Source organism: Polypterus senegalus, chromosome 5 (genome assembly GCF_016835505.1).
Source record: "Polypterus senegalus isolate Bchr_013 chromosome 5, ASM1683550v1, whole genome shotgun sequence".
Taxonomy (NCBI): domain Eukaryota; kingdom Metazoa; phylum Chordata; class Cladistia; order Polypteriformes; family Polypteridae; genus Polypterus; species Polypterus senegalus.
Genome location: NC_053158.1, coordinates 46,000,549 through 46,025,576, shown reverse-complemented (window position 1 = coordinate 46,025,576; position 25,028 = coordinate 46,000,549). Strand labels below are relative to the sequence as shown.

Below are 25,028 nucleotides of genomic sequence, written 5' to 3'. Positions count from 1 at the left end.
TTTTAGAAGAATATTGTGAATATTCTGATAAAATCACTGTTTGCTAGTAAATTTTGTTAGATGCAATTAATGAAGATAAACCTGAACCCTGTATTTCTGTGACAACCTCAACATTAAAGTATTAATTTTAACACTATTAATTATTTTGATTAATATTAATATTTTAACAAACAATGGTTAATTATATTTATTATCAGAGATGTTTGAGTTTAAATTATGTTTACCAGTTTTATACTTGGTAACCTAGAAACCAATATGGTTAAAGTAAATTAAAACCTAAAAATCTCATGAATATTATGGTTTTATTATTTTGATGGCTTTTTTCATTTTCTTTAATCAGCTATAAAAACTGTAACAGGTGAATGCCTAGACATTTGTTAAGGTTAATATATAATGTAACGTCTCATTCCAGAATTTTTTCTTTTTCTTTTATGTAATTGCTAATTCATTTCTAGCATCAAGAGAACAAAATCCAAAGTTTAACACTACTGCAAAATATTGTTTTGTTTTGTGTGGGGTATTGTGCTGCAATACAGGTAATATGCATAAAGTGGCTTATCTGAGCTATCTTATGATATACTGTCCAGAAAAGATTGCACAAAATTAGTATCAAATATATTCTAACTTTTGGGATATTGCTCTTTAATGTGCCCCTTATCATTACAGCAGCAAATAATGATTTTTTTAACTCTGTTATTTTCTACAGAAAGGGTATGACAAACTAGTCACATAATTTTTTACCCTTTTTAGTAGTTTCATTTGCAAATGTGTAACCTGCTTTATTTTTAATAAACACCAGACGAGAAGCCGGCAAGATTGGCTAAGAAAAAAGTCAAAACAAAAGGTACCTTTTTCAAGCACTTTTCAAGCTCAGTTAACTCTTTACACTCAGCCCCATTTGTGTAGTTTGCTTGGTTTCTCTTAGATTCATTTTTGATTACTGTTTTTAGGTGCATTGAATTTAGCAGTATTTTGCAACAGACTCTGCATTTTACATTGCATTGTAAAAGTTTTTGCATTGTGCAGTTTTCAGTGTCAGCAATGAAAAGAATAAAGGTTAGCAAAATATGAATTGAATAATGCTGAGTTCCTGACCCTCTAATAATGAAATCCAATATTTTTATGCATTTGTCTTTCATATTGGCAACAATAAGATACTTCCAGTTTTGTGTTTTTAAGTTATAAAAACTAAGCAGCATGGTGGCATAGTGGTTACTAAGGACATTGGAATTGAATCTGACTTGGTTATTTATCTGTGTTTAATTTGCTTCTATTACCTTTGTCTGTATGGTGTTTTTCCTCTGGATTCTCCTGAATTCCAAACACATTTTAAAAATGATGTGTTACATGGACTGACTACCATAAATTAGCCCTTTAGGAGTGATTTGTGGTTGAGCACATGAGTGTACCCTTTGATAGAGTATTGCCATGTTTGCATTTGGTTCCTTGCTAGGACATAATGCTACAGGCTTAGACTCCTTGCATCTTTGTAAGTGAAAAAGTGGCTGTTCTCACTAATTTCATTTTGCTTGTATGCATAGTGATATTTTACGTTGTGACAGATAGGGGGCGCTATCGCTCCCTTGAACCACTGACCATGACTCCAGACACCAAATAAAAGTCCAAATGATGACTTTATCAAATCGCCACAGTGCACAAAGCACCCTCTCCTCCACTATACTCATATATAATAAATCACAATAACAATAATACACAATCCTCCACTCCCAGACGCGTTGCCCTCCTACCACCCAGCTCAGCTCGCCGTCTGGGAGCTCTCACAATCCTTTTATATTCCCTGACCCGAAAGTGTTCCTAATCCCCAGGCCATGTGATCTTGTATCACTTCCGGGTCAGGTAAAAGTCCTTTTCTTCACCCCGGAAGCACGTCATTCCCCTTGTCCATGTGACTTGGACGTACTTCCGGGGCGTAGGGTAAATAACCGTTGTTCCCCCCCTGCAGCATCTCCTAGTGGCCCCCATGGCATCCAGCAGGGCTGCGTATAAAAACTGCAATGTCCATGATGCCCTGCTGGTCTTCGGGGAACCTCCATACTGCAGGGAGGGCTCCACCTGGTGGCTTGGGAGTATTGGCTGGGATAAACGGCCGGCCATATACCACAATGTCCAACCTAGAGGGCCACATAGATATTTAAGCACTAGCAAAGATAACTTAAGTTGTCATTCAAATACTGAGTAGATGCTTAACATACATAGAGAGCAGAAGTAACTAACTGATCCAGGTACAAGAGCAATAACACATTTTAATTTTTCTTCTTAAAAAAACAAATTATACCAAATAAAATACCAGAGTTAACTTGTAATATGTGGTGGAATTCTTACACTGTATCACCTGCCATTTAGTAGCAGGAAATAGTAATCTATTTCTAGACATTACAGTTTCTGTTCAGAATACACAAGAAAATACATTTTTGCTTACCTACCATTTATATTTGATTTTTTATTTCCCTAACAAGATGCTGCCCCATTCCATAACTAAAGTTATTGCCAATGTATAAGTAGAAAGCTGTTTGAGAATTTGGGATATGTAAGATTAACAGGAATTAATGACTGTTTAAACTGAACAGTCAATTGTTTTTAGCCAAGCTAATTTTATTCTGTTTCTCTTTAGCTCTCATGGGAAAAATCACTTGTGAAAGATTGCATGTTTATGGTAATTATTTAGACAAGATCTATCAAAAGAGGGTAATCTGCTAATAAGAGAAGATAGTTATGCTTGGCCATTTGTGCCAATGTTTCCGGAAACATGCTCTCGGTCCAAAGCACTCTTATATCGTATTCCCCATAAGAAATAATGGAAACTCTGATGATTCGTTCCGCAACCCAGAACTATTCATATAAAAATGATTAATACAAAATATAAAGTAAAAATATATAAAACAAATTAACCTGCAATTTACCTTTGAAAGGAATCATGGCTGCTGTGAGTCATTTTCTAAACTCTTGTGGGATTCCACCCAACGGGACGACACACGGAAGAGCACCCCAGAGCAATCGCAGTCTCCCAGCGCTGTAGCAGTTCACCGTAAAAGTGAATCCGAAAAGATCGTGGACATGCTATAAGCGCCTGCCGTCGATGGGTGATACAAGGAATGTTATAAATGCACAGGGCACAGTACTGCTTGGCCACGACCCTGCCTAACTGCTGTGTCTGTGTATAGGAGAATGGCAGATCCCGCTACAGTAAATAACCACGCTGTTGCAGTTTCAAGCTGAATAAAGCTGGTGTTGCAAGACGTCACAGCGCACATGCACACACTCGCGCACCACACACACACACACACACACACACACACACACAATGCTGTAGTAAACAGTATAAGCTCCTACGGATGTTGACTATATCAGCAGACAAAGCGTATACATACTACTCGTATTGCAAGACGCTGCTCGTTTATCAAGTCAAAACTTATGAAAAATGTTAGCTTGTCTTGCAAAGCACTCGTAAACCAAGTTATTCGCAAACTGAGGTTCCACTGTATGTATGTATGTGTATATATATATAAAAATATACATATAAATAAAGATAAATATATATATATAATAGTATGCATTTTAGTAATGATTACACATAATACACTGAAATTCACTTATTAAAGAGTTGTGCATTACATTTTTGTCTCATGCTTTGATTTATAATAATTATTATTACTTTTGTTTTATTTGCATATTGTTATTGCAATTTTTCTGTTTAGTTAAATTATTTACAGTTTTTAATGTAGTGGCTACACTGGCAAATATTATTATGCAGTAGCAGATCACCTTTGTAATGTATTGTTTTATTTGTTTTGGGTTAAATATGGAATCTTTACGCAAAACCTAGTCAACGCTGTTTATATGGTTCATTCTAATGGGGCAGAATGTAAGGAGTTAATAGGATAATCTGCATTATTTTGTTTCTTTTTAATTTGCATGTCTGCTTATAAGTTTTTGAGAAGTATTGTCTCAATTTCAGAATTTATTTCCCTACTGTATTGCATTGCTTAATTACAGCATTGACAATTACCTGGTGTTTCTAACTGTTTGGTATTTAGATTTGGGGCTGATATTGAATTATGTTAAAATCTAGATGAGCTGTGCTGCTGGATGGTACAAGCTTGCCACAAATGAGTGTTTATATATGTTCTTTTCTAAACCCGATACTTTTAACATGCAATAATACTAATAAACATGAAAGAATCTCTGTGTGTGTGTATTTTTTTTTTTTACTTAAACTTTAATTGCTTTAATGAAATGGCTTTTGTACATTTCAGTTTTCCTTTGATAGTCCTTTACCCCATTTGGTTGATATTAATTTATACCCGAGTATTTTTTTATTTTTTTATTTTTAAAAACTACAGACTAGATGTAGGTCTTACCTTTCTTTCCATATTCTGGGATTTTTTGCCTACTTTAAGAATTTGCAACTTACCAGATGGGGTAAAGCTATTTTTATTAGTTTAAGAAAAATGATTTATTATGAGTATAAATTGCATTTAACTCCCTCCCAGTATCATCTTCAGGGAAAGATCTTGGTCAGAGATTAAGAGATGCATTGAAAGAACAGCTAAGGATAGTGAGAGAGAAGGCATTGGCCAAAAAGAAAGAAAAGTTGATGCTTGCTAAAAAAGAAGAAAAGAAGCAAGCCAAGGCCATATTGGTGGAGAAAGCTGAGAAAAAGGAAAAGAAAAAAATTGAAAAAGTAAAGGAAGTAGTAACAGAGAAGGCCAAGACCAAAGAAGAGAAAAAGATTCACAAGAAAACTGTAGCAAAAGAGGACAAGGGCAAGGACAAGGACAAGGAAAAGGACAAGGAAAAGAAGACTTCCACAAAAAAAGAAAGCGCAAAGAAACCTGATAAAGATGCAGTGAAGAAAGCAGAGAAGACCCCAAAATCTTCTACAAAAAGTGCCAAAGCAGATAAACCTTCCAAAGATGTAAAGAACAAAGAGAAAAAGATTACAGCAAATCCAGAAAAGTCTCGCAAAAGGAATACGAAAGAAAATAAATGATGTGCTAATGGGTGAGATCTGTGAACGGGGTCAGTAAAGATTGGGAAACAAATGCGGAGATCCTCCCCCTCTCATGATCTGGTTGGCATTAGCAGATAATACAAATTTAATCATATCTTAGTTTGTTCAATTAGCACTTCTTATAGCTTCTTGCTTCTGTAATGGTTGCCCTCAGAGTGAAAAATTAAATCAATTGTTATTTATTTTTAAAGGATCTTATAATGTTTGCATACAGCCTGGTAGCTAGTGAAATGCCTTCTACCAAAACTGTAAATTTATTTATTTTTGTAAGACCTTGCATATTTAAATAGAGCAGAGGAAAAACAGTTAACTCTGCAGTATCAGTATTGTATTTATTGCTCTAGATATGCAAATGTACAGAATTTTTCCCGAGAAGAAACCAATTGTATAAATTCTTGTTTGTAATGATGACAAATCATTCTGTCATTTTTAAATTAAAGCTACTGATTTCAAAAACATATCTTAAATATTTGTGACCACATTGTTTCGGTCTGTTTTTCTTTGTGTCAGACTTTTGAGTAGTTTACCTTTTAAATCACAGTTTTTGAGTTTTACATTTTTTTGTTTACAGTATTTGTTTTGCATTTTCATTTTAAATGAACATTTGGTTAATCCAAGGATATATTGATTTTTTTATTTTTTTTGTTTGAACACACATTGGAAGCAACTCTTTCAAACATGTCTCTTTATTTTGTTTACACATTTAGTTAATTGGTACACCTGCTTTTTTTGGTGTGGGGTGGGGGAGTACTCCATTATTAAATAACTGCTGAAGGCTTTTTTTCATATTTGATGTTTTTTGAATAATATGGTAATATAAAATTGGCAGTTTTCAATGCAGACCAAAGTGAACCAAAGTCAGTCATCATAATTGTTTATTTAGGATAACTGTAATAATATATTTAGATTTTTTTAACTATGATAAATCTATTTCTGTTCTTGTGGAAAAAAAATCATAAAATAAAGTATAAGTATATTACAAGTATAAGCAGTAATCTGATAACATATACCTTATAAACTATTAAAGATAAAAATGCATTAAATAGTCTTTTAAATTGTGACAGTTCAACTAGTGCAGACTGGTAACATTTCTTTGAAACTTCATGTCAACATTTAAAATGAATGCAGGATTAAAAGATAGATCCAGCCATGATCATCATTCGGATACCAGTGAGTCTGAAGAGACGAGCCATAACACTTTTCAAGGTAACACTAAGAATTCTTTAGAATATTTACATACAAATATGGTGATTACTCATTGTTCACAATAAAATGATATAAGTTATGGTATTAATTTTATTACAATAGGTTATTGGCTGTTATTGTTTCATACTAAAAACTAAGAAGTAGAGATGTTTGTCCTCAATTTTTCAATTTCTGGACTGAAAGGGGCCAGAGGCTATCCTTAGTACCATAGGGTGCATTGAAGCAACGATCCCAGCTGAGTTAACATCACTGTGCACATATTTGAGGTTGATCTTCAAAGAGTCACTCAGGAGATTGTGAATCTAAGTTAGCTTCCTGATGCTAAAAGGCAACAATACTAATCATTGCACTCCCATACCCATCAGGATTTTTTTTATGTGGTAAATGCAGTATTCACTTGATATATGCAAGCCCTTTTCAGGAATTTGCACTATGTTAAACCTTTGAAGTGATACATGTTGAAATAATAAGTGCAAAAATACTTTCTGTAGAACACTGCTGCTGCCGCTTTGCAGCAAGGAGGCTGTAGGTTCGCTTCCTGTGTCCTCCCTGTGTGGAGAACACTTTGAGTAGTGAGAAAAGCACTATATAAATGTAAAGAATTATTATTAAATAATACACAGGTTAATATTTTTAACTTGGAAGCATTTGCTGCCATGTAAACAATGCACTACATTACCTACTAATTTTATAGAGAAATTTTCCACAGTGAACACCTTTTTTTAATATAGTTATAGCACAGGACGTTTCTGTGACTTTCTCTGGGTCACATCTGCCCATAAACATCTGCTTTAGAGGTTAGTTTATTACATACTATATCAGACGTCCTGCAGAAGATATGTTTAGTGCAGTGGACAAAAAGAAAGAAGACCACTCTAATATATTTTTTGTGGGTATTTACTAGTAGTAATATAACCAACACACAAAACCAGAAAGATACTGCCTTTATTAACCTGTCAGTATGAAAAACAGCAGTGCAAAAGGCAATCATTTTAGAAGAACTATTTAAGTAATTCTTTATAACTTTTGTTTTATCACTGTAAGTATTATATAAATATAAAATTAAAAATGTGCACCTGAGCAATAAAATACTAATGGTCATTACATACTATTAATGTGAAAAAAAAAACCACTTTGAGATGTTACCGACTGGTGCTATCTTCTAATGAAACTTCTAGACAATGAGGAGGAAACTGAAGTTGAGAAAGAAATCCATTCACACAAAGTGGAAGCTGATTTACATGTTTCACCTGGTAAGTATTACCCTTAATAAAAAGTTGGCCAGGGAATTGATAGATATCTATGCAAATCATAGCTTTACTTTGTCAGACTGTCACTGTTGATGACTGAATTAAAATAATTTCTCTGATATCCTGTAGGACCAATCTTTTCCTATTTTCATGAAAATGCAAAGTATACTGATAAATGTCCAAGGAAGCATGGACAATTCTTAAGTAACATGTGCTGTAAATATTCTCTCGCATTCCAAAGCCTTGTAGCAGTTTATTTGAAAGAGATGCTGTTTTGTTGTGGAAGGGTTTTGGAGTGACCCTATCATAACACACAGATACTTTTATTCCCTTTATTAAGACCTGAGAAAAAAGTGTAAATAGTGCAGTGTATCAAACTGACCAATAAATAATCCATAAAATCCATGAATGTCCAGTGGAGGTTAAAAATCATCAAATAAATATTTCCATTAAATGAGGTTAAAACACAAAGGCAAACATTTTCTTTAAAAACCATGAGCCTCAGTGCTGCACTTTAAAATTAGACATCTCTCTGGCTTATGCTCTTTGGATTCCGCAGCTTAGGAGATGTCAACCAGCAGGTGCTGACAATTTTTTTTCCCTGCTTGGGACATTGTTCCCAGTCTGTCAGCATGTAAAGGGCATCACACCGACTATAGTTCCTCCGACTCCCACTGCCATTCCCAAGCCTTGCAGGGCAGTCCTACTGGAGTGGTTTACTTGCTCATGCTCCCAGGCTGCTCAGCAGGACCATCCCTCAGCCCTATCTTGAAACATAAACCACACGCTCCTTACCTGGGGGATGCTTCCCCTTTTTCTCACACCGCCTATATCCATTTCCTGCTCTTTTCTCTCTTCCTTTAACCTCCATGTCCTCTCTCTCTTTCTCTCTCTCTCACTCTTTCTCTGCCATGCAGCTCATTTTATTTGGCCTGTTGTGAATGAAGTCCCTGACTGATTCGCTCACATTTTATGCGCGATCAGACAAGCACCCCAATCAACCACAGAGTGAAGCGTGCTCGCGATGCAATAGTTTATTTAAAAATGCCACTATCCCACAGACCTGGTATTACATTGCAAGTATTTTTAAAAGGTCATGAAGACTTGCTTGTGGACTAGCAAATATAAAGCTGATTGTGGGCAACCAGTACTTCATTGAAAACTTTAAAAAGGATGCAGCTGTTTATAGTAGTGAGAGACTATTCCCTATATACTAAATCCATTTTGTATTTTCTACAAAAATCTGACCTTTACAGTAAGATGGCGAGATGTAAACCATTCCTCTTTGAAAAGACCATCTAAGCTCCTATACATTTTGCAGCATATCACATTCTTTCCCATCCATTTGTGGGAAAATGTCTTGTGGTTTGATATGACCAAAATGCAAATTTCTTGCCTAAATCCCAAAATATTTGTTTGATGTAAAGGTAAATCAGCTGATCACCAAGAGAACATATCGCTTACTATCAAGAACAGTGGCCAGGACATTACACCATGGAGCAGATTTTCTTTTGCAAGTGTATGGTGTCTCTGATCAGGGTAGAGTAGAAATTGAATATGTCAAGATATCATGGCATTTGGCATAAACCCTTTTGCCATCTGCCTTTAAGAAGAAATTGAAGAATTTCACTTTTCAACATAATGGTGACAAATAGTTCAGAACTTTCAGCTGCCTCAACAACAACAAGACATACATATTGCTATGAATGTTGAATATGTCAACGAAACTCCATTTCAAGGGTTATGATTTTCTCCGTGAACAGCAGGGTCTATGTTACATTTTTGTGTATGAGGTAATGACTACAATGTCTGAATGTGTTATTGCATACTAACAACACACAACTAACCACTTTTTCAAAGACTACGTCAAAGAATAAACTTTAATGCAAAAGGCATATTTACAATTATTTGGAAGGAGTCCTTGTACAACCTTAAGGATGTGCATGTGATGCCACGTGGTTATAAGCATCCATTATTCTCACAGGAATAATTCTTAGGGTTGCATGTTGTTTTCAGGAAATACCTGTTGAGATGAAAGTTTTGTTGTAAGATTTGAGACTTGGATACACTAGTGGCTAGTGGTTTCTACATAGAGATTTTCCCACTCCAGTAGGAAATAATTTTTATTAAGTGGTTAATACAGTTTTGAATGAAATTATAAAAGTACATAATTGGTAGCATAGCATAATTGTCCAAATCTATATTTTGCATAATTTCAGGTTTGAGAAGCAATGTGAGCTGCATTTCTTTCAGTCCTATTTGACTGGATTGAACAATACTGTCATTTTTGCCCCATTTAATCAAATTATCTTTAATTGTAGTAATTGTAATACAGCATATATTTAAGATGGAGATCCTTTATAATGATATGTGTAAAAAGTTTTTTTTTTTTTGTGTGTGTTTTTTTTGTTTTGTCTTCTAGAATTTATTCTTGCCAGTTGGTTACCATAGTGCTGAATGTTATGTGTTATCTTTGTTTCTGCTTAAATTAAGAGGTTAATCTTAATTAACCACACTGGAAAAAGAGCACTGTACTTTTTGTAGTGTTTTATTTATGGAACCTTAATTAACTTATAGCCTTACAGTTATCCTTTCATAAGTTGCAAGGCAGAAGTGACCTAAACATTCTGACAGTTCTGAAAGTGAAGTGGTGTTTGGGGGGAAAACTTCAACCTAAAATGCATTCAAATCTGTGTGTTTCTTTTAAGATATTCATGAGCACGACCATGAACATGACCACGAATACGACTATGGCCATGATCATGACCACAGACACCACCACCATGAGCACGACCATGATCATGACCACGGGCATCACCATGAGCATGACCATGATCACGACCATGGGCACCACCACCATGAGCACGACCATGGGCACCACCACCACAAGCAAGACAATGATCATGACCACGGGCAGCACCACCACGAGCACAACCATGATCATGACCATTACCATGTGCATGAGCACAAACTCGAGTATGATGAGGACCACATCTACGACGAACCTAATGCAGAGGGCCACGTCCAAAATGAGCCTGATGCCGCGGGTGAAACTGAGGTCCAAGACCACAATAATCCTGATGCCGAGGACGAGACTGAGAGCCATGACCACAATGACCCTCATGCAGAGGATGAGACTGAGGGCCATGACCATAATAAGCCTGATGCCGAGGATGACACAGAGGGCCATGAACAAACCATGGATGAGAATGAAAATGAACATACCCAGATAACAGGACAAAACCCAGAAGCTCCCATTAAGCAAGAGGTACAGGAATCTGAAGATGAAATACCAACTGAAGAATTTGTGACTGAAGAGGATAATGCAGAGTTTCAGGACGAAGTATCTGATTTGCTTGGTTCAGAAAATGAACTTAGCACTCCGCCTGAAGAGGAAGAAGAAACATTTCAGCATGAAAATGTGGAAAATATAGAATTTGAAACTGAGATACTAGATGAAGAGGCAAAACATGTAGTTGCAGATGAGGAAAATAATGAAATTATTGGAGACCAGACAGAAAACCTGGAGACAGCTAATTATAATGAGGAGAATCCACAAGAGTCACTAGAAGACTTGCAGTCCACGGGAGAGTATGCAGGTACGAAAACTGTTGTCACAGACATGGTCTGTACATTTTTTGTTTAATTTTAATTTTTTTTTTTAGTTTACATTTAACAGCATATTCATGCTGTGTATGTGATTGCCGTGAAACAACTTGAGTGACATGAGAAAGCTGTTATATTTTTTTAATCATTATTATTTCAGAAAAAATTATGTTAAAAAGTAACTGCTCGCATATGCTTCAAATGTTTTTAAATAATGGTGTTTCTTTTTTGGACTAGCATTTGCAAAGTTTTTATGACAAATGTATCTACAGTGCCCTCCATAATGCTTGGGACAAAGGCACATTTTTCTACCCCTCTGCTCAATGGCAGCTACAGACTCATGCTTAAATGAAAGTGCACTTTAATTACATCTGAATTGTTTTATTTTCAATTTTAAACTGTGGCGCAGAAAAAAATGTGTCTTTGTCCCGAATATTATGGAGGGCACTGAATATGAATAAAATTGAATTTCTATCTCTCTGTTCAAGCATCACACACAAACCACCACATCTGTTTATGCAAAATTTTGCAGTTGTTTGTGGTATAGCCTCACTTTGAATATAGGCTAATATCATTTTATATTTTCTATGTATAAATATCTAGAAAAAAATCTAAACTGAGACAGCCTCACTAAAAGTTGCCATTTTTTGCAGGACCTTTGTGCATTTTAACCTGTATCTCCAGAATGCAATATGATATCGGCATGATTTTTACTTATAAGAATAAGAAACGATTACGTAACAAAACAATACTAATAGCAGATTTTAATATTGACTACAATTTTAAAGTCTTTTTGCATGTTTAAAAGAACAAGATATTTGTACAATTGACACTCTAACTCAGTGGTTGATCATATGAAAATCTGTTCTCACTTTAAAATTTTGTCTGTAACAATTAATAAGTGAGCAAGTGACCCATTTATGATGTGATCCATGTTTGAGATGGAATAACAGGTTACTGTATGGTTCGTAATAGATCACAAGATGGATAACTAAAAATAAGATTGAAGGCATTTTTGTAGGAACTGTATCATTTATTGGTTTTCATGCAAAAAATATATTTAATTGCAATTCTGTTGCAGTACTGTTCATTAAAAAAAACTTTATTACTACTGGTTTGCTCATAACTGCTTATTAAAGGGGAGGAGCCAAATAGTGTAGTTATTTTCGTTTTTCCAGAGAAGATTAGGAGAATTCTCCCTGGTTCAGATACTTCTCATTTCTTTTTGAGTCAAGTTGAAAATGTTGCTTGCTTATTTATGTAATATTTCATTAAGATGATTGTGGGTGTATTTGAATGTATAAAATACTAAGCTGCTTAACTCATTTCAGGGTTCTGTCAGACATCTTTAAGAATTTGGACTACAAATATTTTTTCAAGGTGTTTTTGAAACAAAAATATGTTATTCTACATAATTATGAATGCACTTCTGTTTATAGGTACAGAAGCATCCCCTGATGAAACTGAAGGTAAGTCAGAGAACTTAACTGCTTATTAGAATCTGAAATCCAATTCTGCCATATTTTTCTTTAGTAGTTAATTTATTAATTTGTCAGTATCTGCTTTTTCTAGCGCTGTGGTTTTTCTAAAATTACTATGTTTTTATTGTTACTAGTCTTATACAAAGTGAATAATTGCAATTTGCCTTTTTAACTTTTGGGCATTCTTTGGCTAATATAATACTAGTGTAAGCAATTTTTAAAACCGTCTCTCTGTGCCCACTTGGGACCACCAACTGCCCAATCTGCAGTTCCCCTATGCAATCAGAAATCACCTGATACAGGAAACCACCCTTAATTAAAAATTGTGGTGTTTTATAGTTTGGGCCCTCCTCCAAATATATTAAGAGTCATCTGTGACAGTGACCTGTGCTTGTTTAAATGCAAAGTCTAAGCTGCTGCTGGTTCAATGCAGACATGCAGATTGTGATGGTGTGTCTGCCTCTTTTTCCCCGAGCCTGACACAGCATCCCATTCTTTCTCCACCATGACTTTGTCATGGCCCGTAACAGTTGTCCGATTTACGGAGGTTGAAGGCATGAGTGTCTGGGTTTTATAACAGGAGATGTATTGAATTGCATTATGAACATATTTGACTGTAAGAGATTTAACCTTACTATTAATGTAGCACTTGTACAGGGTATTTTTAGAATATAAATTAGAGCTTTTTTAAGGCTGTGCTGTTTGTGATCACAAAAAAATCTACATATACAATTATATGGTGCCATTTGTTTATTAAGGATAGTTAATTAGATTAGATAGATTGCAAGGTAGAGTACTTTTACAAATTCTTATAATATATTTAAAGTCTCTATATGCTATATAGGAAGAATTATTTCTTGCTTTGTCAGGGCTTTTATTTCTCTTTGAACTCGCTATACAGAAACCAACTAATTCAAATTGAGAATGAGCCAACATAGAATTAAGCTGTCTGTCTCTCAAGCTTATTATATATAGTACTGGAGATGTTCTGAGTACATCTAATAACTATACTAGAAAAAAATGAAAATTATTTATTTATTTATTTTTTTTTAATCAAGCTTATTTTTTAAGAATTTCACATGTACCACCACCATACCACTACATTAACCAGCGGTGTCCAAGTTAGGTGGACATTGCACTTTTCAGAATTGTATTTGTTTCTGCTTTGTAGTAGGGATGCTCCTGATGAAGTGTTTTTTAGGCTTATATATTAAAACTTTCATGTTGCTAGAACTGGCAGATGCTATTTTTTATTTCTTTTACACTAAGCTCCTGCATAACTACAGACGCCTTGTATTCTACTATATATTTAAATGTTAACCTTTCTTTCTTTTTACAATTACAATTTCTTGAATATAAGCTACACCCTTGTATAACCTACTCATTCTTTCTCTTTTAGTCATCAAACAAAAAAAGACATAAGCCATGTGTTTGCTCAATTTCATAAAAAAAAGTCTATAGAACCAGAACATCAGCACAAATTAACCTGCAGCCATCAGTAGTCTTTATGCACAAATTATTTTGCCAGCTGTAATCGTTGTGTTGGTCACCATAAAAGTTATTAATTAGCGAATAATTGCTTGTTCCCATGCCCACAACATTTGTTTAATAAAATTCTTCATCTCATTGATATTTGAGCTGTGAACACCACAGAGTGACACACATTTGCATTACCCGCTGCAAGACAGTCATGAAACAACAACCATCAGATTACTAACCAGCAGAACTTCATCTACAAGCCAAAATAACTCCTAATGTTTGTGGGTGCTACACGTCTGGGTGAATTGTGGACCTTATATATTTAATCTGGCATGATTTTATTACAGAGAAGAATACTGAGATACTTAGAAAAGTATATACTGATACCAGTTGAGTCATTTAAAGTGAAAATCAGCCAGTTTTGATAAGTACATTACTAATATGTGACAGTGTGACACAGTATAAATGCAAAGTTTTCTATGTAGCAGTATTACAACTCTTAAGAGTTATCAAATAATTACTTCATCAGAGTACTAGCAAGTCAATACTTAGTTTTTTCTTCTTCTTCTCCAGGGTTAGACATTTTTCAGTTAGTAAAAGAAAAGGGGCGAGTGTACAGTGCAAATATAATAACCTTAGTTTTACTATAGTCAGACATTGGTACAAGACCTGCTTTTCGTTGGAAGATGCTCTTATTTCAGTTAAGTAATTTAAAATACCACCTGGAGTACATGGTCTGAACTGAATCATTTATTCATGTTTATTTAATTTTTATGTTTTATTTTACAGAAGTGCCTGCTGAAAGCCATGCATCTGATCCTGAAAAAAACATTGAATCTGGTAAATGTATTACATTTTTATAACACATTTCTTTACTTGCTTTCCACTCATAATTCCAAACTTCAGTTTTGCAAGACTTGACCATATCTCATTTAATACATTCGTCAGATTGATTCATGAATTATGTAGAATTCAACCATTTCCCCGCAGTGTTAATCTGAGTATCACTGCTTATCCTCCCTTTGAAAATTACTTTGCTGGTTGAATTTAGCCATTGAATGATTTTCATATTAGTTTAAAAATGGAGCCCAGTTAGATTTTATGCAAGGTGATGTTGATGCTTCATTTGAGTTATGGCTTTGATGTGTCTGTGAGCAGAATTTGTGTTTTCTCCTAGTTACACTCCTCCCTAGTTTTAAAAAAAAACCAAAAAACACAATTGTTTATGTGTTCATAATGAAAGGTTTGTTTTGGCATAGTCATCAGAGTAGGATTGGGTATTATTATTGTTTAATCAATTGGTTAATAGAACCAATATAGATAGTTGGATGATGAGTAATACCACATTAATGCCTAGTGTATATGTGTCGTAGTCTCCTGTGCAGGATTAGTAAAAGCAACAGTTCCAGTATATTCAATACACTGACATTGCATTTGCAAATATTCTTTACGTTCAGTTTTGGTGGATGTATGCCTTTCACTGGGGGATTGTGGATAAGAGGAAAATTATGTATATAAATAGCACGCTTGATGGTTAACGGTAATTCCCAATGAAACAAACTTCCTTTTAGCTCAGTTACATGACGGGACAGATACCAAAATATATTACAATATTTTAAGATGTTGTAGATTGCAAAAGATTATTGCCTTAGATTTTGTTTGTCTGCTGTAGAGCTTGTCTTTTTTTATAATGCTTCACTTGTATATGCATACTTGTCAGGCAGAGAAAGTATGAAATGAACAATCATGTATCATAAAACAGCATAGGGAGACACACTCGTGCAAACTACACCCAGCCACTGAGTGGGTCAGAATTTGAACACAGTCTACTGAAGTTATAAAATCACAACTTTATCTGATGCTTTATCTAGATCAGCCCCTTCTTTTTGAAGGGATAATTTCCTTTTACAATGTGTGAAAAGCTGCTTCTGATATTCTGTCGATTTGGTTTTGGTATCATAATGTTGTACACTCTCATCTGCTTGGGGAGTAATTGCAGTTCAGGGAATTCAATACATCTGAATAAACTCGTAAGGAAAATCAGCTACTGTATAATACAGGAATAACCCCTAGCCTTGATGTAGAAAAGAAAAGATATCAAAATTAGAAGCTCTCATGAGATGAATGCTTACCATTCTGTCTAATAAACATTGTTCAGGAGTGCCTTTAACACTAGAATTACCAAAGCCTACGAAAAAACACGTAAATCCATCCCACCTTAAATCCCTTCTCAGCTCTCCAGCTCTCTGTCGTAAGCAGCATGCTATCACATCCTCCCCCCACCGCCGCATAAAGTTTTCTCAGCTCAAGTTTGTTTACCTGCATATCAGTTGCTTAGAGTTGTATAGACTAGAGTAAATACTATATCATTATTTGGAACACGTGGATTTCATGTGTGTTCTGTGCCTACAATAATCTATATAAACACATTGTTAAAACAGAAACGTTTTTCATGTTTTAGTAATAATTGACAAAATGTAGATATGAAGCATATAATCTGTGAAGCCTGAAGTCCAAGTATTAAATCACAAAAGGTACAAATATAACAAAACAAGTGTCCTTTAATTCAAGAATATAATTGCAGAAAAAGAACCTGCATTAGGGAGCGACATTGACACGTCCTCGCTATGATTGCTTTGGTGGTTTAATGATAAGAACTGTCGACTACTAATCAAAGGGTCACGAGTTCGAATCCAAATGACGTTCACACTCCCTCCCCAATCTGACACTGCTGCTTTCACATAAAGACATGCTATAGCAGAGGTGAACTGAGATGGTGACGAGGGTTCTACATCGGAGAAAGAATGCACGTCAAATCCTCTCATATTATAGGTATTTTGGAAAAAATACACTCCAAAAAGGAAAATGAATACTGCTGCTTGTCCGAGATGAAATTAAACATAAATAAAATTTAACACAGAGGTGGTTTGTTAAAAGGCAAAGCATTTTCTGGATCTGTATGTTGATATATACAAATATGTGTGAGCCTGAAAAATCCAAAACAAAACAGGTCTGATTTCTTTGTAGCTTCTTTTTTTATACTTCTTCTTTCAAAGCTTCTAAATGAGTGAAGGTTATATTGAAGATTGTGTTGAATTTAGATATTTTAGATATATGATTAGGAATTAGTAGAGATCATGAAAGCCATACCTATAAAAAAGGAAATTCTGTGAAATTGCATTATGAGACTGTTGGAAATTACAGGTGAATAGCATAAATTCTAACAATAAATTGTTCCCAGTACATTGCCTAAATAAGTTGGTGAAGGTTTAGAACCAGTGGCTGTAAATCATCTCATTAAGCCCACTAGGCAAATGTCCAAAGGGAATATTTTTGAACTGAAAGTATTACATTAACACTTTCAGTCAATTATTTAACTTGGATATAGGTGTTGACATTTTTTGATGATCTAGACATGACATGATGTATTGAGTCTAACATAATCTTACTTTTATATTCCCCAGCCTTGCGTCTAAATGTGTTAACAATATAAAAATAGTTTGTCAACAAGTTGCGTTATCAGGTCTCTAATAAACTGTTGTAAGAGTGCTTACATTTTTATATTTATGAAAAAGCTAATAAGGAGTTAAGGAAGAGTAGCATTTAATGGAAACTGATTTCTGCCACTGCATACATGATATAAGAGTTTGTGTAAACACTTTTTTGTTTTATTCTCAAAGCATCTCACATAAGTGGTCATCCTGGACTGGTGTAGAATCAGCCCTATAACAATATTGACTTTAACTGCATTGATATAGCTGTCTTTTCAAATGAGAACCCTGTACATCTGGACTGATGCTAACAAATTTAGAAATACCATCAGACAAGTCTTGTGTTTCTGTTTCTAAGCAGCATATTGAGGTAAGCCACTTAAGTTTCTGTCCGATCTGGAAGATTTTGAAATATTGACTTCAAATTTTATTTTGTAATGAACACAACTTAGGGGCTAGCTTTTTTTAACACCATTAACAAGAAAATTAAAGTCTCTGTTTTCTTATTTTATTCTTATTTGTTGTTGTCTTTATTTGTTTAAAATATAATTAATTAAAAAGTAGCTTATTAAATATGAGTCTAATGAATATGAAAGTTTGAGTACAAAAGTTAAATTAGTTTTTTTTTTTTATTTATTTATCATTATTTTATCACTACATGAGATCAGTACAAATGAACATTCCCTCTACATTTGGTCTGGTTTTATGCAACATGCAGTCGTATAGATAGATAGATAGATAGATAGATACTTTATTAATCCCCAAGGGGAAATTTGCATACTCCAGCAGCAGCATACTGATAAAAACAATATTAATTAAATAAAAATGCATTGTAAGTTAAAAAATGCAAGGCGAAGAGTGCAAGGCAGGTATAACAGTCAATAACATTGTATAATGTTAATGTTTACCCCCCCGGGTGGAATTGAAGAGTCTCATAGTGTGGGGGAGGAACGATCTCCTTAGTCTGTCAGTGGAGCAGGACAGTGACAGCAGTCTGTTGCTGAAGCTGCTCCTCTGTCCGGAGATGATCCTGTTCAATGGATGCAGTGGATTCTTCATGATTGACAGGAGCCTGCACAGTGCCTGTTTGTCCAGGCGTGAGGCATCCCTTATGAAAACGGTAGTATTTCAGCAGTGACATTAAGTTTATTGGATTAACAGAAAATATGCAATATGTATCATAACAAAATTAGACCTGTGCATAACTTTGAGCACCCCAACAGAGATATTACATCAATACTTAGTTGAGCCTCCTTTTGCAAATATAACCGCCTCTAGATGCCTCCTATAGCCTTTGATGAGTGTCTGGATTCTGAATGGAGGTATTTTTGACCATTTTTCCATACAAAATCTCTCTAGTTCAGTTAAATTTGATGGCTTCCGGGCATGGACAGTCTGCTTCAAATCATCCCATATATTTTCGATGATATTCAAGTCAGTGGACTATGACGGCCATTCCAGAACATTGTACTAATCTATCTGCATGAATGCCTGTGTAGATTTCAAACTGTGTTTTGGGCCATTGTCTTGTTGGAATAGCCAATCCATGCGTAACTTCAACATTGTGACTGATGCTTGAATGTTATCCTGAAGAATTTGTTGATATTGGGTTGAATTCATCCGACTCTCGACTTTAACAAGGGCCCCAGTCCCTGAACTAGCCACACAGCCCCACAGCATGATGGAACCTCCACCAAATCTGACAGTAGGTAGCAGGTGTTTTTATTGGAATGCAGTGGTGTTCTTCCGCCATGCAAAGCGCTTTATGTTATGACCAAATTACTACATTTTTGTATCATCAGTCCCAAAGCACTTAGTTCCAAAATGAATCTGGCTTGTCTAAATGAGCATTTGCATACAAGTGACTCTGTTTGTGGCGTGAGTGCAGAAAGGGCTTCTTTCTCATCACCCTGCCATACAGATATTCTTTGTGCAAATTGCGCTGAATTAGAGAATGATGTACAGGTACACCATCTGCAGCAAGATGTTCTTGCAGGTCTTTGGAGGTGATCTGTGGGTTGTCTATAACCATTCTCACAATCCTGTGCATATGCCGCTCCTGTATTTCTCTTGGCCTGCCAGACCAACGTTTAACAGCAACTGTGCCAATGGCCGTCCGTTTCCTGATTACATTTCTTACAGTTGATTCTGACAGTTTAAACCTCTGAGATAGCTACAAAAAGCTTTTTGTAGCCTTCCCCTAAACCATGATACTGAACAATCTTTGTTTTCAGATCTTTTGAGATTTGCTTTGAGGATCCAATGCTGTCATTCTTCAGAGGAGAGTCAAAGGGAAGCACAACTTACAATTGACGACCTTAAATACGTTTTCTCATGATTGGACACACCTGTTTGTGAAGTTCAAGCCTTAACGAGTTAATTCAACCAATTTGGTAATCAGTTTTGAGCAGTTACATGCATTCATCAGCAAAATTACAAGGGTACCCAAATTTTTGCATAACCAGTTTTTCACATTTGATTTAATTTCATAGAACTAAATACTGCTTCACTAAAAATCTTTTTTCAGAAAACACCCAGGTACTCGGATGTTCCTAGAAAATGAAAGACATACTACTGTTATCTTTTTTTGTTGAAAGTAAGGAAAGTATTATGCAGGCTGAGAGGGGTTCCCAAACTTTTTCATATGACTGTATTTGAAAAAGCTGTGCCTCTATATGATTATGTATATTAAACCCAGTTCCAACTGTCAACTGAAATTAAAATATATACTCTGTATGTATGTGTGTGTGTATTGTGAACGCTGGCCCGGACACACACAGACGGACAACATAGTTCCACCCAACACACGTTTACAGTAATCCCTCGCTATATCGCGCTTCAACTTTCGCGGTTTCACTCTATCGCGGATTTTAAATGTAAGCACATCTAAATATATATCACAGATTTTTCGCTGGTTCGTGGATTTCTGCAGACAGTGGGTCTTTTAATGTATGCTACACCCTTCCTCAGTTTGTTTGCCCTGTTGATTTCATACAAGGGACGCTATTGGCGGATGGCTTAGAAGCTACCCAATCAGAGCATGTATTACATATTAACTAAAACTCCTCAATGCTATAAGATATGCATCCCGCGCGGAGCTTGATTGTTTGCTTGTCTCTGCCTCTCTCACCCTCTCTGACATTCTCTGCGCCTGACGGAGGGGCTGTTTGCACAGAGGCTGTTTGCTTAAAAGATACTGACGCTCCTCTAAAAAAATGCTGCTTTATTGCGGTGCTCGGCATATTTAAAAGCACAAAAGCACACGTATTGATTTTTTGATTGTTGCTTTAATCTCGCTCTCTCTCTGACGTTCTCTGCGCCTGACGGAGGAGATGTGAGCAGGGGGGCTGTTTGCACAGAGGCTGTTTGCTTAGAAGATACTAACGCTCCTCTAAAAAATGCAGTGGCAAACTTAAAAGCACAAGTATTGATTTTTTGATTGTTTGCTTTTCTTTGCGAGCTCTCTCTCTCTCTCTCTCCCTCTGAAATTCTCTGCTCCTGAAGAGAAGAAGATCTATTTGCATTCTTTTAATTGTGAGAAAGAACTGTCATCTCTGTCTTGTCATGGAGCACAGTTTAAACTTTTGACTAAAGGGTGTTATTTCATGTCTAGAGGGCTCTAATAATGTTAACAGTGTGGGAGAGTTTATAAGGGCTTAAAATATATAAAAATAACTACACAAACATATGGTTTCTACTTCGCGGATTTTCGTCTATCGCAGGGGGTTCTGGAACGCAACCCCCGCGATCGAGGAGGGATTACTGTATTTTCACAATATTTACAATTAGTGCACTCACAAACCCCAGTGCCTCCAGCACCGATTCCTCCAATGTCCAGGCCACGCAGTCCTGTGCCTCTCTTTCTCCTGGCCGCCTCCAGTCCTCACTCCAGCTCCGTCCTCTTCCACCTGACTTCTGCTAATGACTGGAGGGAGGCGGCCCCTTTTTTAGGAACCCGGATGGGCTCCAGCTGCTTCTCGGCAATCTCCCGCGGACACACCCCCGTGTGGCGGAAGTGCCGGCTGCGCACACACACACATTGTGGAACGGGACCTGGACACAGACAGACGGACAACGGTTTCGCACCCAACACACTCATCTTATTTACAAAATATTTACAGTTCAAAAGTGCACAACCCAGTGCCTCCAGCACCGACTCCCCAAAGTCCAGGCCTCATAGTCTCTCATGCCTTCCTTCTGGCCGCCTCCACTCCTCTCTCCTCTCTCTGTCCTCTTCCACCCGACTCTCGCTACTGAATAAAGGGAGGCGGCCCCTTATATACAAGCCCGGTTGGGCTCCAGCTGCTTCCTGTATATCCTCCGCAGACACACCCCCGTGTGGCGGAAGTGCCGGCTGCGCACCCGGAAGCCCTTCGGGTGTCCCCAGTCTTCTTCCCCCCCAGCACTTCCTGGTGTGGCGGAAGTGCTGAGGTCCAGGGCTTCAAAGGCACCGGGGAGCCCCCTGGCGGTAGCCACGAGCCCCTACAGGGTTGGGCTTCCAAGCCCTCTACCTGTGGCCCCCAACACAAACAGGGCGGTCGCCCACTCGTGGTCTGGAGGATGCACAAGCCCTCCTCCGGTCCTCCTGGGCATCCCGGCTGGATACCAGCCCCAGCCGCCTGCCACAGTTCCCTACCACAAGCTGAGACCCCTAGGGGCCAGTGGCCCGTCCCACGAGGGAAGGTCCTCTTCGGCGGAAAGCCGACACGCTCCATTCCAGGGTTCGGTCCTGCAGGATAAAAAACAGAACAAGGGGCAGAGACATTGCCCTGATGCCGCCACTCGGCACCTTCCTGCCCCGAACAGGGGCAACGGTCCCCCCTTTGACCGGCACCCAGGTGCCTGCATCCTCAGCCTCCCCTCCGAGACCTCCGTGCCCCCCCGTGCTGGAACATTGGACGGGACTTCACCTGCTCCCATCACCTCAGCTGGCTGTGGGGTTTCCCTCTGCACCCGCAGAGGGCGGCCCTTCGCTGAACGTGCGCACCCAGCTGCATGCCCCTTCCTATCGGAGGAACCGGCATTCACCCCTTGATTCCTCCTTTTCCTCTTGGACACTCCGACGGTCTGGGTCTGACCGTGGTTAACGCTCAAATCAAATCCCGTCTGCGTCCCTGCAGAGCGACGGGAGACTGCCGCGGGCTTGGAGCGCAGGGCACTAGGACCCAGGGCACTCATCAGCCCTTGTCCTGCCAGTCCCTGCGATCTTGCTCTCCTCGCTCCACGCACAGCCTGCACAGCCACGTCCGCTGTCGGAGAACTGCCTACATGATACCGGTCATTGACATCACGGCCGATTTTGGCGGATTCTCCTTTTTGCTGTACGGGGAGGGCTGTACAGAGCAGGAAAATTTTCTGTTTATAATTGAACACCCCTTGTATATAATTTTTTTTTTATTTGAGTATTGGCCACAAACTTCTTTGTGGTTCAGTAAGAATTTATATTTGATGTGAAGCCTGACTTCAAAAAATCATTTTTACTTTTTATTTTATTTTCTCATATCCGTTTCCTTATATAAAGTGCATTTCAATAAGTAAAAAGGAAGATATGAAAATGAAACCATGCCGTTGGGTACATTGGGGTTATATGAGCTACAATACATGATAGCATGGATTCTATATGCAGTGTTTGTGATTAGGCTATAATTTTAAACAGCCTTCAATTTCCATTTCATAACTCTCAGGTACACTCCCCTAAAACAGTGTTAGTCTGTTTTATATGGCTTAAACAGGATTTGTTTCTACATGCTTTACCAATAGACATATTCATTGCATTAAATCGTTGCATTTTAAAAGTTAGTGATTTGTGCATGAACCAATTGTTGCACATAATTAATTGTACTGTAACTGAACACTTCCCACTAGCCTTTGTTGAAGTCAAGACCGCTCGTGTCAGATCTTTTAATCTTTAATAAAATCTTGTAACTAAGTATCTTGGAATCTGCATCAATTCACTTATAATTTTCTTCATGACCAGTCTTTTGTCCCTGCAAAAGAAAAGCAGTCACATAATGTGATGTGGCCATCCCAGATTAACAGGGTGATTAACTACTTTTGAGTTTATACCAATCATTTCTTGAGGCATTAAGGCCAGCCAGAATTTTCTGTTTTTGTCTGTAGACCATTATGTATTTTCCATATGATTTTACAAAAATATTTCCCATTTTTCCCATTCCCCAAACCATCCCCACATCAAATTTCTGACAGTACAGATTATGTAAAGTTGTTTTATCATGCAGCAAGTGGCTATTTACTGCCATTAATTTCTTTGAGTCATTTGTACCTACCCTGAAACACTTTCTGCTTACCTGACAATCAAATCTCGATTCTTTGTAAGGTCTTTATGATACCATTTATTTCTCTTCCAATTCTTAAGGGAGGTTTTCACAGTGCATTAAATAAACCTTAAGGAGAATTGATGCTCCCTTTGGTGTCTGATGAAGGCAGATTGCATTGGCGTATGAATTGGAATTTGATATATTAAATGTGAACATAGTTACAACTTTACATGCTTCCACATTAATATAATACAGGTATAGAAAGTTGTGTGTTTTTGTGGTTTTTTTTTTTTTCTGAAGTTTTTTGCTTAAAGTTTGGAATCTGCTGTATAGTCTTAGATCACTTGGAAGATAACAGTGTTTGATTTGTGTTGTTTGGGCAGTTCAAAGAGCTCTTTGATGTCTGTGGTAACAATTTCTTGTTTTCGTTTTGAGCACATACTCCACTCGTAAGTTTATTAACCTCAGATGCATACATTTAAATGATGGTGTGACCAATAAGTTCTGGTGAATTTAATAAGGGTTACTAATTGCTGGGCCATTGAGATGATTGTTAGGACTTTTGCTTTGAAGCAGTAAAGTCTAGTCTGGTCCTTTTAATTTAGAATTTCCCCCTTTCTTTGCAGATACATAAAGCAACAGAAAATTCCAAGACGTTGAGGACCAGCTCAAATAACATTCCACTCAATGGGAGCAGACAGCAATTTCAACGTTTAAGAGTAAAAATGAGCCTATTGACCTGTATTCTTAAATTCCGTGAGAAAGATCCTTCTGTAATCCACTAAGGGCAAAATGTATTCTGTTTTGTTGTCAGTTAGATTTTTTTTTTTTTTTAATTATGGTTTGGTGTGTAGGTTTCCTTACTTTTGTTGTTTATTTATATTTTTGCATCTTGTTCATTGTCAGTTAGAGTGAAAAGACATCTGAACCAAAACTCGGTACTGAGCTGCATGTCAAAAGCATTTATTTTGTTTAGCAAGTTTTTTTTTTTTTTTTAATTTGGAGAATGTGATTTGGATGCCTTTGACTTTGTTGTATCAGAATAACACGATTGTGTATATACATGATTTATAACTTAGATTTTTTTCATCAGTCTTTTTGGTTATTTATCTGTGGAGTATGTGGCTATGTTTTTAAATTACTCATAACAGTTTGGTTAATTTGGAAGCACTGACACAGAGCTGAACTGATTTCTCTAAGTTTTC

General features: G+C 36.8%; 1 protein-coding gene across 3 annotated transcripts in view; it reads left to right on the top strand.

Annotated features, from left to right (window-relative positions):
• unm_hu7910 (un-named hu7910) overlaps positions 1 to 25,028 on the top strand; it is a 143,132-nt gene that overhangs the window by 56,262 nt on the left and 61,842 nt on the right. For all 3 annotated transcript variants that reach the window (XM_039754571.1, XM_039754573.1, XM_039754572.1), the window contains 5 exons: positions 6,161 to 6,238; positions 7,417 to 7,491; positions 10,197 to 11,087; positions 12,534 to 12,563; positions 14,844 to 14,894. In XM_039754571.1, coding sequence (XP_039610505.1) covers positions 6,161 to 6,238; positions 7,417 to 7,491; positions 10,197 to 11,087; positions 12,534 to 12,563; positions 14,844 to 14,894 — 1,125 coding nt within the window. The remainder of the gene's footprint in view (positions 1 to 6,160; positions 6,239 to 7,416; positions 7,492 to 10,196; positions 11,088 to 12,533; positions 12,564 to 14,843; positions 14,895 to 25,028) is intronic.